The sequence below is a fragment of the Lates calcarifer genome, linkage group LG13, assembly GCF_001640805.2.
Source record: "Lates calcarifer isolate ASB-BC8 linkage group LG13, TLL_Latcal_v3, whole genome shotgun sequence".
Classification (NCBI taxonomy): Eukaryota; Metazoa; Chordata; class Actinopteri; family Centropomidae; genus Lates; species Lates calcarifer.
Window position 1 is genome coordinate 3,704,105 of NC_066845.1, and position 13,650 is coordinate 3,717,754.

General features: G+C 42.2%; 1 protein-coding gene across 2 annotated transcripts; it reads left to right on the plus strand.

Annotated features, from left to right (window-relative positions):
• The first annotated feature begins 809 nt into the window (after nucleotides 1–809).
• Nucleotides 810–6,928, plus strand: lipg (lipase, endothelial). Of its 2 annotated transcripts, none has more exons than XM_018673010.2 (10): nucleotides 810–1,115; nucleotides 2,307–2,497; nucleotides 2,797–2,976; nucleotides 3,932–4,043; nucleotides 4,141–4,359; nucleotides 4,499–4,741; nucleotides 4,956–5,076; nucleotides 5,584–5,811; nucleotides 5,925–6,029; nucleotides 6,139–6,928. In XM_018673010.2, the coding sequence occupies exons 1-10, from the start codon at nucleotides 1,025–1,027 to the stop codon at nucleotides 6,152–6,154; spliced, it is 1,506 nt and encodes a 501-aa protein (XP_018528526.1). In that variant the 5' UTR covers nucleotides 810–1,024; the 3' UTR covers nucleotides 6,155–6,928. The 2 variants fall into 2 exon arrangements, with proteins under 2 accessions (XP_018528526.1, XP_018528535.1); XM_018673019.2 differs by having other exon boundaries at nucleotides 811–1,115; nucleotides 6,142–6,928.
• The last annotated feature ends 6,722 nt before the right edge of the window (nucleotides 6,929–13,650 follow it).

Below are 13,650 nucleotides of genomic sequence, written 5' to 3' on the forward strand. Positions count from 1 at the left end.
TCTTTATGGCTTGTATAGTTTGTCTTTCAGTGACCTGGTAAACCCACTGACCTTGTGCACATTGTTCTCACCAGCATGACTTTGTTTTCCAAGACTCCTTAAAGGCTGTGTAGATTGTTGGGGGTACCAGGTTCTGCCGGGGTGGCAGGTGACACTTCCTACGGGTGGGCGCTGATGTATGTACACATAACAGTAGTGTTATTGTGGTCAGAGACCCTTGCGTGAGTGCGCCCATTCTTCCCCTCATCAATTGAAACCGGTCGGTGAGCTGAACTGATGGCTTGGCAGCGCGCCAGGCGGAGGGCACGATGCTTTCACGGGGGGAGGGAGCCTCGCCATCCAACCCCTCCAGCACCACCACAACACGGATCGGAGCCTTTTAAATATTTCCATAGACGCGTAAAAGGGGGGGGGGGGGGTGGGATTCCCACGTATGATAATGAGCACAGATAGGCTTGATATGTTATTGTTCCTATTTCTGTTAGGTTATAAAAAGTCATAACACGGGCGTCCTTGAGGCACATTGACTGACTTTTTTACACGTTGTTTTAAACCGGTTAAGGCAACAAAAGTAGGCCTGCATGACCTTCATACCAATACTGAGCCACTGGATACGTTTTGAGCCTGCTTGCGTCAGTCTACACTCCCCACAAGGGTTAAAACGCGCAACGTCAGAAGCCTACTACGACTTCATTCAGCTTTGCCACGCCTTTCAACGTAAACAAATGGGGGCTTGACCAATAAGATCCACGATAGATCAGCCGATGATCAGATGACTGAAAAGGAGAAACTATTTAAAACTCTAATGACACCACTCATGCAAGTTTATTCATCTCTTGAGCGGTGCTTTCATAGGCGCGCACCAAAAACGCACCACCGGCTCCGCGTCTCTCTTTGTCACCACTGAATTCTAAAACTCACTCAATTACCTATCTTACCGCCCTACCACCAGCGACAGGCTACACAAAGACATTTGATATTCTCAGAGAGCTTTAATTCCTCCACACTCGCCTGTGACTGAGAGATGAATCAGAAAAGCCCTTTACTGTGGATTTTCCTACAGTGTGCCGCTGCGCTCTTCTCCTCTGCTCTTGGGGAAAACGCTGTTCTGAAAGGTAAGAAATGGCTTTGTACCATTGTTCATTAATTACCATCATTTGTTTCTCTCCCCAGCCTTAAAGGGAAGTGTCAGAATCTAACATCGCATATGCAAAGTACGGGTCAAATGCGCTTTGAGAAAAATCTATGAATGAAAAAACCTTAGAAATGGCTTAAACTTAAATTTCCCTTATATCCCGTCTCAATTAATCTGTATTTTAGGCTGTAGGCAACATTACAAATACGAGCAAGTGTGGCGGGCAGAGTGACTCAGAAAAACGGGGATGGATTTCAAAGACCAGACTGCGACGTGTCCTTTGGGAGAGCGGCAGGAGTCTTGGAGCAATAAAGCTTCCATGTGGACAGACAACGTCACGTCTGTGTGAACTATTTGGAAAGATGTTCTGCTGAATCCGCGTTTTACCGCGTACCGCTCACCAGCGGGTTTTTTTTTTTTTTTACTACCCAGCTGAAGTCATTTTGGTCTGTGTGGCCCATTACCAAAGGGTGGTTGAGTTCATCATTTAAATCCAGATCTGACGTTTCGGCTCCGCGCTGCTGGGTTAAATCGGCTCGGTTTTAATTCACTCACCCCTCGCATACAGAATCAAACACAGTGAGAGCAAATGTTTAAGAAAATGAATACGGGAGGCGCAGTCTTAGAATAACTATTTATTTCCACACTTAGGATTTTCTTTCCCCATAAAATCTGTGGATCAACTGTCAGCATCCTCTGAGCGCTTCCGAAGGCGAATTCTCGCATCAGTCCGAAAAGCTTTCATGTTCCGTTTTTAGCCTTAGGCCCGAAACTCCGTGTATTTAACTGAGATATAATTATATGAGCTTTGGGTGCAGCTGTGTGAAAGAGGATGAAATAAAAGGAGAGGAGAGTGGCGTTGACATTTTTGGCTCTGCGCCTGCGTCTCCAGTTCAACTTGCACCTAACCGGCATCATTGTAGCAGATGTTGGCCGCAAAAGCGAGTTGATTGGCTGCCTCGGTCGCTCCCTACAAGTGTTAGGTGTGATTGGCTGAACGGTTTCTCAATTGTTTGAAATGTAATCGTTTTGAGAGATCATTGTTTCTTTTTTTTTCTTTTTTCTTGTTTTAATAGATTTGTAATCAGAAAGGCGTGAGAAGTTGAAGACAATTTTAATTTGTGGATTTCCTCTATTCTTTTTTTTAACATCTCTGGTAATTTTTCCTCAGGTGAAGACAGTGGATTTGATGAATTGTCAACAGACAGCAAGGTACTCGATGGCGTCATCAAGTACAACATGAGAAAGACTTTAGATCTGGACCAGGAGGGCTGCTACCTGATGACTGGCAAGAAGGAGTGTCTAGAGGAGTGTGGCTTCAATGCTACAGCCAAGACCATCTTCATCATCCATGGCTGGACGGTACATATGAGTTAAACTTATTCCTTTAAACTTCTCTATCTAGTTGCAGTCCATTTCCTTCTCTGTCTGGGTCAGTCATGGAAAAAACTGAAACCTCACCTCACAGGGTAAAGGAAGCTTGGAGTATTGAATCTGGTGTTTCCACCAGCCAGACTGCTTTGATTGTTGGAATTTATCATGTGATTGTGGAGAAAACTGAGTGCAAGTGTGTCAGAGAGGACACCAGGTTAAAGCAGTTTGCCTGATTGAATGACTGATTCCCATTGTCCTTCTGTTTTTTTTTTTTTTTTTCTTCTCAGATGAGCGGGATGTTCGAAAGCTGGATGCACAAGCTGGTCTCAGCAGTGATGCAGCGTGAAAGTGAGGCCAACGTTGTGGTTGTTGATTGGATCTCAATGGCTCAGCAGCTGTACCCTGATGCGGTCAACCACACCCACGATGTGGGCCTCAACATTGCAGCTATGCTAAACTGGCTTCTGGTGTGTAGTTATTTTAACTCTTGATATGGTTGTGTAACTTGGTTTCCTCTCATGAATCATCAGTGAGTGTTCTGCTGAAACTAATCAGATCATGCAAATTTCCATGCAGGTTTTTGAAAAAAGATGGCACTGTACCAGTTAACTGTAACACTCCACTGAACAATACAGTCATGCGTGCGATACCCACTCACCTTTGACGTAGAGTGATCTTATAAAAGCAAGGTGTCTGTAGTATGTAGGGCATATATGTAAATGGATCTCCAAAGTTCTCATGCGTTTTGGGATGTGTTACACAAATGACTTCTAGTGTAGTGTGTGATCTGAGCTGTCTTGGCAGTTGGGTCAGTAATGCTGAGTGACAGAAGAGCAGCTGATTAACTGCAAATCCATAAAACCTGTCGCCCTCCTGTCTCTCCATTAGAGTGATTTTAAGAGAACTGTCAAAACATGTCTGAAGAGGTGAAATGGTTTTCCAAATACCAATTTTGTTGTAATGTTTGATGTTTATTGAACTTCCAAGTTTATCCTAGGGCAGTATACTTGGCATACTTTATATTTTGCTTCTTTAAGGGATATTAGATCAGTCCTCGTCAGAGAATCTAATAAGGATCACAGTCTGTTTAGCACTTCTGAGGCAAAGACAACAATTCCCATTCAGCAGGATTGTCACAAAATTGGACCGGTGCACAAATGGCAAGTGAGGAAGGATTCCGGCATCCTGCCACGTAGTTGTAAACACAGACAAAGAGTATTTCATGGAGACAAACTGAGACAGATGGTGGAGGCGCTGTTGCATGGAGGGGACTGTCAGTAGATTCGGTCCGGGTTAACTGAGCTTGGCTCAGCTGCAGGCACGACTGATCATCGCTGGCTGAAATCCAGGAGTTGTTCAGTGTGGGTTAGTGTTCATGGTGGCAGCTGCTGATGTGAGTGTTGAAACTTTTCTCTCCAACAGGATGAGCAGCAGCTGTCCCTAGAGAATGTGCACCTGATTGGCTACAGTTTAGGCGCTCACGTAGCCGGTTACGCAGGAACGTATGTACGAGGGACCATTGGCAGAATTACTGGTAAGTTAAGTGCAACATTAATCTGCAATAAACACACCTTTTAAGGGATGGTGCTGCCTCATTTTCCTGATCCTCTGTCTCCTTTTATTTCTAACAGGTCTAGACCCAGCAGGACCGATGTTTGAGGGTGTAGAGGAACAGAAGCGCCTTTCCCCAGATGATGCTGACTTTGTGGATGTTCTGCACACATACACCAGAGAGGCTTTGGGAGTGAGCATTGGGATCCAGCAGCCTATTGGGGACATTGATATCTACCCCAATGGTGGTGAAGTGCAGCCTGGCTGTGCGTTGGGTGATGTGCTGGCAGTGGCTGGAAGTAAGTGCCCTAAGAAATGGCTGCCTGTATGAATGATACATTATGAATGAAGCTGTATCTAAGTCTACATTTCTAGTTGTGATATCTTCAAGATTTTGAAACTGTGGCCCGGCTAAAATCCATGTCTCTTTTTCTGCAGATTTCATGGAGGTGATGAAGTGCGAGCATGAGCGCGCCGTGCACTTATTTGTGGACTCCCTGATGAACAAGGAGCACATGAGCTTTGCCTTTCAGTGCACAGGCCCAGACCGCTTCAAGAAGGGTATCTGCCTCAGCTGCCGCAAAAATCGATGCAACAACATCGGCTACAACGCCAGGAAGATGCGTAAGAGGCGCAACAGCAAAATGTACCTGAAGACGCGTGCTGACACTCCCTTTGGAGGTGAGTTACAATGTAGATATGACCTGGAAATATCTTTTACTACTATGTTGACTTCCTAAACTGATAAGCAACTAGACTAAGATATGGTAGAATCGCTTCCCTTTTAAAGTCCATATCTAATGTGTTTTATGATTCTGCAGTTACATTGTAAACTACAACTGTACATAGTTACATGGTGGATCAAACATTAACCGGTTTTATGTTTTCTTTTAAGGCTACCACTACCAGATGAAGATGCATGTGTTCAACAGGAAACAGTCAGACAATGCAGATCCCACCTTCTATGTCAAGTTGTATGGCGCCCACAATGATACAACAGACATATTTGTCGATGTGTAAGTACAATCTAATCCTGTAAAACCAGTCTTTTCTCATAACACCTCAACATGATGTTGCATAAATCCAGTGTGTGCCAGTATGTATAGCCTCGTAGCTATGCCACCTGTGGTACTGACAAGTACACAGGCTGCTGTGACATAAATTTAGAATTTGAACTTGAACCTAGTTTGTACTTACTTCTTCAAAGCGCCTGCCACACAGATTTGTGATGTATGAAAAGCTCAGACTGGAGAGGGAACTTCAGTAGCTTTCAGTTCAAGTTTCCATAGATGCTAGCGCTAATTTAAAGTCCACAACCTTAGACTGTAAAAGCATGACATGGCAATACGTCAGCAATCAGACAGGCATCTCAGCAGCTCAGGTTGTTAAGTATGTGATGTCTGCTTCAATCATTTACTCTGTATATTGTGTATGTTTAAATAAGTTGTTTAATCAATGCAGAATTAAAATGGTTGACTTGAACACACACCTGACCTAATCTGCTTTCTCCTGTCTTTATCCAGCCATGATGGCATTATTGGTCTGAACCTGACCAACACCTTCTTGGTGTTTACTGAGGAGGATATTGGTGACCTTCTGAAGATCCGTCTTAGCTGGGAAGGAGAAGCTGAATCCTGGGGCTCCGTCTGGAAGAACATCAAGAAGACGTTCTGGGCCTGGAACGCCAAGCCACCCAAACCTGTGCTGCAAGTCAGACGGATTCGTGTGAAAGCTGGAGAAACACAGAAGAAGTAAGTTGGAGGGAGAAGCTGAGTAGTCACCACCATATGTGTCACTGTGCAGAATTTGGTTTTAATACATTAGTCGGACATTTATTAAAGCTGCTCTTTTTTTCATGTTACAGGTTTACCTTCTGTGCTCAAGAACTCTCAAAAACTGAAATTTCACCAGGAGAATCCGTAACTTTTGTAAAATGTCGTGATGGCTGGGAAGTGAAACCAAGAAAACGGTACAAAATATGATAAAATGTTGGAAATCTTATCAATAATTATGCATTAAATATCTGGACCCTGTAGTATCTGTTGTATGGTGTGTGTGACTATCCTGTTTTTGATCAGCAGGGTGCCCATGTAACAACTTAGCACTTCCAACAACCAATGCACAGTCACCATGGGGGACCCAACATGGATCAGTGAGAAGCATGCCTTCTCTTTCTTTGAGCACTTTTCGTAGGAGGAGGATTGATCAGCGCACGGTGGGGAGGAGCCTCGCGTTTTGAGATTCTGGAAGGTTTTCCAGTGATTTCTGGAAACGAGGACTCCAGGGTCTGTCCGGCGTATGAGACAGCCGGAAACCAGCTCATTCGCAGGTTGGAAGCTGAGGCAGTCCTACATGTGTTAAGATTGCCTGAGGAGTTGCAGAACGTTCCTTTTGTGTGGACTAGTGAAGTAGAATACAGATCTGTGCCAGTGGACATACACCAGCAATTATAGTCACTGTACTGTACATTTTAAATATATTTTTTTTTATTTATGAAAAAAATGGAAGCACTGCAAGACCAACGTTATTTATCGGAGCACATCCCATAATGAAGCATATGTTGAATGCATTTCTCCTAGATGCAGTATTTGTGTGTGTGTGTGTGTGTGTGTGTGTGTTAATGTGTGGGTGATTGTCTGTGTTGTCCCCATGAAATGTGCCTTTCTGCTGAGAGAGATTACTGATACACTGTATAACTGAAGGAGATACCTGATCTCATTGCACACAATCTTTCCCAAGGCTTTGTGCATAGTGTTCCTGTTACTGTATGTGGCTTATTTTGGGGGTGTGTTTATGTATATATTGTAAATATCTGTTGTTTTGTTTTTTTTCTTTTGGAGAAATAAATTCACCTGTTATTTGTAGAAACTCTTGCCTTTGCCTTTTTTAACCCTCACATCTCTCTTGAGACTTCATAGTGTCTTTGGCAATATCCAAACTACAATTTGTAACATGAGACCACTTCAGTTCCTGATAATTTTTATGTTTAACAAACCCAAACAACTTGACTACTTGCTAGCCATGCATGAGCATGAAAAGCCCCCACAGGTCTCCAATTTCCCTGCAATACCACCAGTCATTTGTGAAATATGCCACTATCACCATTTACAATCTTTGTAAGTGGTGCTCGTGAATCACCTTTATGAGACTGATGCCTGAGCATCAGACAGGCTTACTGGCGGATCCAGCTCCTGTTTGATGAGGGTTTGAAATGGAAAACACAAAACGTGTAAAAGTTATTACATTATATTACACATTACATTTTTGAAAACCATCTTTTTCTTTTGATTTGTACATAATTTGTCACTGCACTTGCTTACATATGTTCAATAGTGATCCTATCTTTCAGCATAAAGTAAAACCTCCCTGTAGTACACTGTTTGGATTGTGAGTAGTAATAAATAAAGAATGCCACTAACATTCCTAAGCCGTATAATAACACAACAGCACGTGTTGGTGCATGAGGTGGCAACATCCAGCTGAGCCCATGTTCCTCTTGAACTTCAGGCCAGAAAAACTGGATCATGGAAACTCAAGTAGTTCATGTCACACCATCTTCTTCATTTTCATTGAAATTCCTGCAGTGTTAGTAAGAGAACAAAACCCTCTCAGTGCTGCACTTAACATCCAGTAGTTGTCTGAATGTCACTTCTTACTTGTGTAATTGAGTCATCCTCTGTCTGCTAAGATGATTCAGTCCTTTTGCTTTTTTTCTCTATAAACTTTTTGTCCGTCTTGTATATTTCCTATGGAAATTCTCTGGTTCTACTTATCCCCAACACTTGGTTTTACTCTTGTGTGAATCTCCTTGCAGCTGTGACCCATTTTCCTCAAGTCAGACGACCTCCAGTAACCTCACAAGTCTGTCTCTTACTGAGAACATGGAGCTGTTGTGTCCCCACACTAACCAACATACTGCCCAATGTTAATTTGGTGACTCACTGCAGTTTCATAGCCATGGAGTATCAAAACCCCCTTGATACTATGCCTACTGTATAAACCAAGACCTCTTTAGTCACTGTCTGGTCATCTAATTAAGTTTCTTTTAAGTCTATAATTGGAACATCTGTGTCTTGCAACAACCAGAGATACTGTGAGAAGCACACATTGCTGATTTAACCCAAGAGAATGAATGCTAGCAGAGCTTTAGCTTTGCTCATCAAGTGACTTTAATGTGGGGATTTGGTCAAATGATAACAGGTTATCTATGGGAGGTGATGAAATCCTGTGTCTCTCTGCAGTTGTGGTGTTTAGCATTGGATGTTCACAGACAGCTGATGTGGTCTCTCTCAGGTGGTCTCTCTCAGGTGGTCATATGGTCTCTTGTCCGGGACTCTTGTCATGTGACTGGTGCATTGTTCTTTAGGTGGTTGTTAAAGGAAAAGTCCAACATTTTTAGGTAAAAACACTTGTTTGCTTTCTTGCTGAGAGTTAGATTGGTAGAACCAGCTAACTTAGCTCAGCTCGAAACCTGAAAATAGTGGGAAATGGCTAGCTTGTCTCTGTAGCACCACCTCTAAAGCTAACTACTTAACACATAATATCTCGGTTGTTTAATTTGTGCAAAAACTACGGTGTAAAAACTACAATTTCCTTTAAACATCAATATGACGTGAACCAAAACCAATTGAAGAACAAAAGCCTGTTCCAAGTGGTGGGATTACTTTCACAGTTTCTGGAAAACTTGGCTGTGTCAAACCCACCACAGGTCTTTGTACATCAAACTATTTTCCAGATTTCAGGGGGGTCCTGGGTTTAAACTGACAGTTATCCAGATAATTCACTGATTCTGCTTCCTGGAACTAGGCCCTAGTGGATGTGATGTATAAAGGCACAATCCTGGAAGAGGACTGGAGAGTGCTATTGCTCCCAGTCTGATTGACAGGTATTTTAGTACATAGACTGTCAGGCCTTTATTTCAGTTATTTCAAATATGCTGATTTTACATGTAAACACACTGATTACTGTATGTCTATGAATGTATCTTGAACATATGATATAAACCTTCTTAAAAAAAACTGCTTTTCAGCATTTACCACTATAACTCTTCTCATTTTTATTGATAGGATGAATCTGCAGTGTGCAACATCTATAAGTCATCCCAACTGTAACATTTTTGCTACATACTCCTCTCAAACCACTGCCAAAATTCAGGGGAACTCCACTTTACAAAAAGTGAAAACTGAAACCTGGCAGCACAAAAACAGTGTTTTGTTTGCCAGCAACAGTAACTACAGGCTCATCTTTCCATTTAAAAAGGAACCCACAGAACATTGGTTGCAGACAGTGAGACTTTTATATAATTTTTGAGACCTAATGCAGCACTGCTAGGAAGAAGCTCTGGTTCCAGATTGTTATGACAAAGTTTCTGAAGCACAGTCACATGATGAAAGAGATTTAAGTCAAACCTACATTTGCAATCCAACTGTAAATTCTTCTGTGCACCCCCTGCGAGGGAGGAAAATTAACTTGAACAACTTTGCTAATTTCAGTGTCTGTGTTTCAAGGTCCTCCATGTTGTGTCTCTATCATTGCTTCCAGATCACTTGGCACAGCATGAGATGTGCGGGTCTGTGTTGCTGGTTATCCCCTGTGCCACGTGCCTGGCAGATTAAAGAGTGTTGGTGCACACATTGCCACATGTTGGGATGTTGGCTCAAGCAACGCACCAGTCGCTTGCTCTGCGGATCAGCAACAGAGAGTGGGGGCGGAGAGGCGGGAGGTGGTCACCTCACATGATCCCGGCAGGCCCCTGCACGCACTGATGTAAGTCAGAGCGAGGAGCCACTTGAAAGATGCCTCTGAAACATTTCATGACATCACGACATCACAGTGGAAAAACTGAGCAGAGCTGGCTGTTGACCTCCCCATGCCCACTGCATGTACTGTACTCAGTGTGATGCCAGTTGAGTGGTTGTGGCATGCCAGTCGGGGTCTGGCTAAAGCTGAAAGCGCTGAGGTCATATGGCCTCTCTGTGTTTCCAAGTAAGACATCCTGCAAATTTTCTAGGAATGTAAATCGTGAGAAGGACGAAAGGTGGACCTGACTTTTGTTTTTAAGGAATATATTATTTCATATGATTATTTGAACAAATAACCCACTTGACATTTGATCTGAGAATTATGTTTTTGTTGATATTGTGATAATGAAAGCCTGGAGCAGTGGTGGGATTCCCTGGATAACTCACACCATAAACCTTTCTTTGGTTTACCATGAGAAGCTTGATGTTTACTTTCCCCTTTAGCAGTAAAGAAGCCAAACTGAGTCATCTATTTGGCTTTCTATCAGTCTGTCTTTGATGTCAGTCACATGACTTTGTTTTGAGATAAATTGGCAGACAGAGGTGCTGATTAATAAGGAAGATAGATAGACAGGTATACTTTATTGATCCTGTGAGGGAAATTGTCGGGAGATGAAAAGCAAATTTTCTTTTTTCACCTGGCTATTCCCACCACTGTTGGCAAAACAGGACCAAGGCAATGTTCAGATCAATAGTGTCCCAGTCTGCAGCCACGTGCGATTGCAGGCTCCTGGTAGATTGCATTGTATCATGGACACAGTGTTTTTACTGTTTACTTCACAGGCATCATTATGAAAAATAAAATGATCATTACCATGATCATTTTCAAGAGAGTCCTTTCTGCACTTTTTACTTTGTGTTTCACATCTCACTGGTCTGCTTTAAACAAAAGAGTTACCAAAGTCAGCAGGATTCATCTTCTGGAGACAATGAATGTCTGTATCAAATTTCATGTTCATGTTTCAATTTAAAATTTCAATACACCTTGTATTTGTTTAGATATTTCAGTCTGCACTGAAGTGTTGGACAACATGACCTTCAGACATTGCCATCCCAGAATCTACATCATCTGCATTTTCATTTAAAACAACTACATCTACAATTAGATCAACACTCTCACACTACAGGAAGCTTTAAATTCAAAGCTACTTGTTCTGCATAGTTTCCAAATGTCTACCTGACTTATTTATTGTCATGCCCTTGCACACTGCTCTTTGTTACATATCTGGGGGATATCATGACGTCAAAGGGAAAGTAGGGGAACAGAGCTCGCATGCAAGAACACTTCAGTTTCTAGGTGGGAAGGTAAGTATCCTGAATCATAAATCAGCCCTATCCAATCAGACATTGTGTGCTCTGAGGTCTGTGTTTATGTTGACAGTACAGGCTATGTTTGTTTACAGGCGCCTATAATTACACTGTCACCTGGTCCCTGTAAACATATCTGAGTGTTTCTTGGGTGCAGTGAGGGTGGGCAATTTTCCATAGGTCCCCTCAGCTCCCATTGGTGCGCACAGCAAAACTCGACACCACTGTTATGGTGTCACATTTGTTTCCTTGTTACCTGAACTGTCCAGAGTATGTGTGGGGGCCAGTGCTGTGTTGTACAATGTTGTAACTGGCTGAGAGGTGCGTCAGGCTCTCAGCTGTTGTTAGAGGTATCAAGTCATGTTTTTTTTTACAACTTCCAAGGAAGAAGTCCTGCGGTCAAGTTCATAAACAGACATTCAAGGTGACACATCCTTTACCCTATGGTACAGTGAAAGTCATAGAAGAAAAAGAAACTGTTAATTGTGCAGTAAACAGACAAAGTTATATGTAGGACAACAGTAACAATGAACCAAAATGAGCATGAAACTCCTTAAAACATTCAAAGCTTCCATGGAAGGACTGATAAGTTCCTAAAAAATAACTTGACATAATAAATGAATGTGGAGTGATAAGAGCTGTCGGTTCAACTTCAAATCTTGTTTCTTCATATCATACATAGCTGACTCATTTATTTGGTGCTGTTGGGAGTGAATTTCAGGAAACAAGGCAAGGTTATCGCTACAAGGCAATGGCTCCATTATCATGGTTCCATTAGAAAGGTTTATCTCCCAAACTCAGACCTCATTTCTCAAACAAAATGTGCAAAGTTCAGGTCAGGCCAGGGGGCCAATGTCCCGTCACCCAGCTCCTACCCAGCTGGACCTCTGCCTGGCTCTGAGCTGCCCACTCCTTACTGTCCTCAGTCTCCCTTCATCCCCCCCTCGACTGGAAGTTACTGTATCACACCATACTAAACTATGGCCACACCCCTACAACAGAGTGCCAACAGATGCACAACTGGAGAGATCAATGGTCCAATGGCCAAAGAGCCAAAGAGCTGGCCATAGTAAACCCAAATGACCCAGTCAGCTGTGAGCCTGAATAAGTATCAGTTCTCATCACTTTCTTCCATGGAATTTCCCCTAGCAAGAGGAGAATTACTGGCTGGGACTGAATGTCACATATTTGCCATGACTTTTGCCCAGAAATGTCACATGGCAATTACAGAATTATCGTACAAACAGGAAGTCAGACAATGCTAACACTTTATATAGTGATACACTGTTGGAAAAACACTGATTTGTCACAGAAGCAGAAAATTTAGCAATTTCAGTTTCCATTTGTAGGGGAAATCCAAAACCTGATGGTGTTTACATGCAAAGCTCTTCTGAAACTAACAACTAACTAATTTCACTGATTTTAATGAATTAGGTTGGGTTTTGTGCATCACTTCTGCAGATGCAGATCTCATCTAAGTCCATGAGATCTTGCTTTTTTTTTTTTTTTTTTTTTTTTTGATGTTCTACAAATGTTCATGTGAATAGTGTTGTTGAAGGAAGATTACTTTCTTGCAAAAAAGCAAGGGGAAGAATGCAGCCTGGCTATCTCCAAAGTTCAAAAATATGCCTACTAGCATTTCTAAAGATCACTAATCAACATGTTGTATCTTATTTGTTTAATTTGCACATGGGGAGTTACATGCTGTAAGTGTGAACCACACTCAATTCATTTGCCCAGCACACAAGGGCCCAGCTGTTCCCCTTCACCAAACTCTTGGTAAAGCCACAAATGTAGATGACATTACATTTCTGTTTTTTAGAAAAATAGTTTTTTACAAAATGTTAATTACTAAACTTCTGAACTTTGAAGAGAAACAGACTAGCCCCCCAAGCTAAGCTAATCTAGCCATATCTCAACTTCTGCCTAATGCTCAGTTGTGAGATTTCCGATAACATTGAACTGTTCCTTGAAATTGTTCAGTAAAGCTAACCCTGACCCCTTTTTCATGACAGTTTCAAGAGATGTGTGTGACAATTCAATCACAGTTACAGAAATGGGCATAAAATAGTTTGAATAGTCATTGTGAATAAAAGGTCACTGGAGTTAAAGAAATCGATCTCCAACTTTGACAGGTTTTGCAATCCGTTGCACTGCAGCCAGACCTCCCATAAGAGGTTAGAGGCCAAAGATGAGCAGGTGTAAGAGAGTTACCTCTTGTATTTAGCTTTCTCAGTAAACTGCTCTTTAAACAAACGTCCATACGGCATCAAATTGAGTCACAGTGGTGTTCAGTCCAAGATAAGAAGGTAAATATGAGTCATGGCAACATGTCCTGTGACGTCACTCTTTGCAGGCACAATATTTTCTCTGTGTGCCAGTACCTTTTACTGTGTTCACAAGTAGTACATTGAATGTCTACCTGAATTAATGACCCCTACAGTTATTATATGAAATAATCACAGCAATGGAGTGCATTTT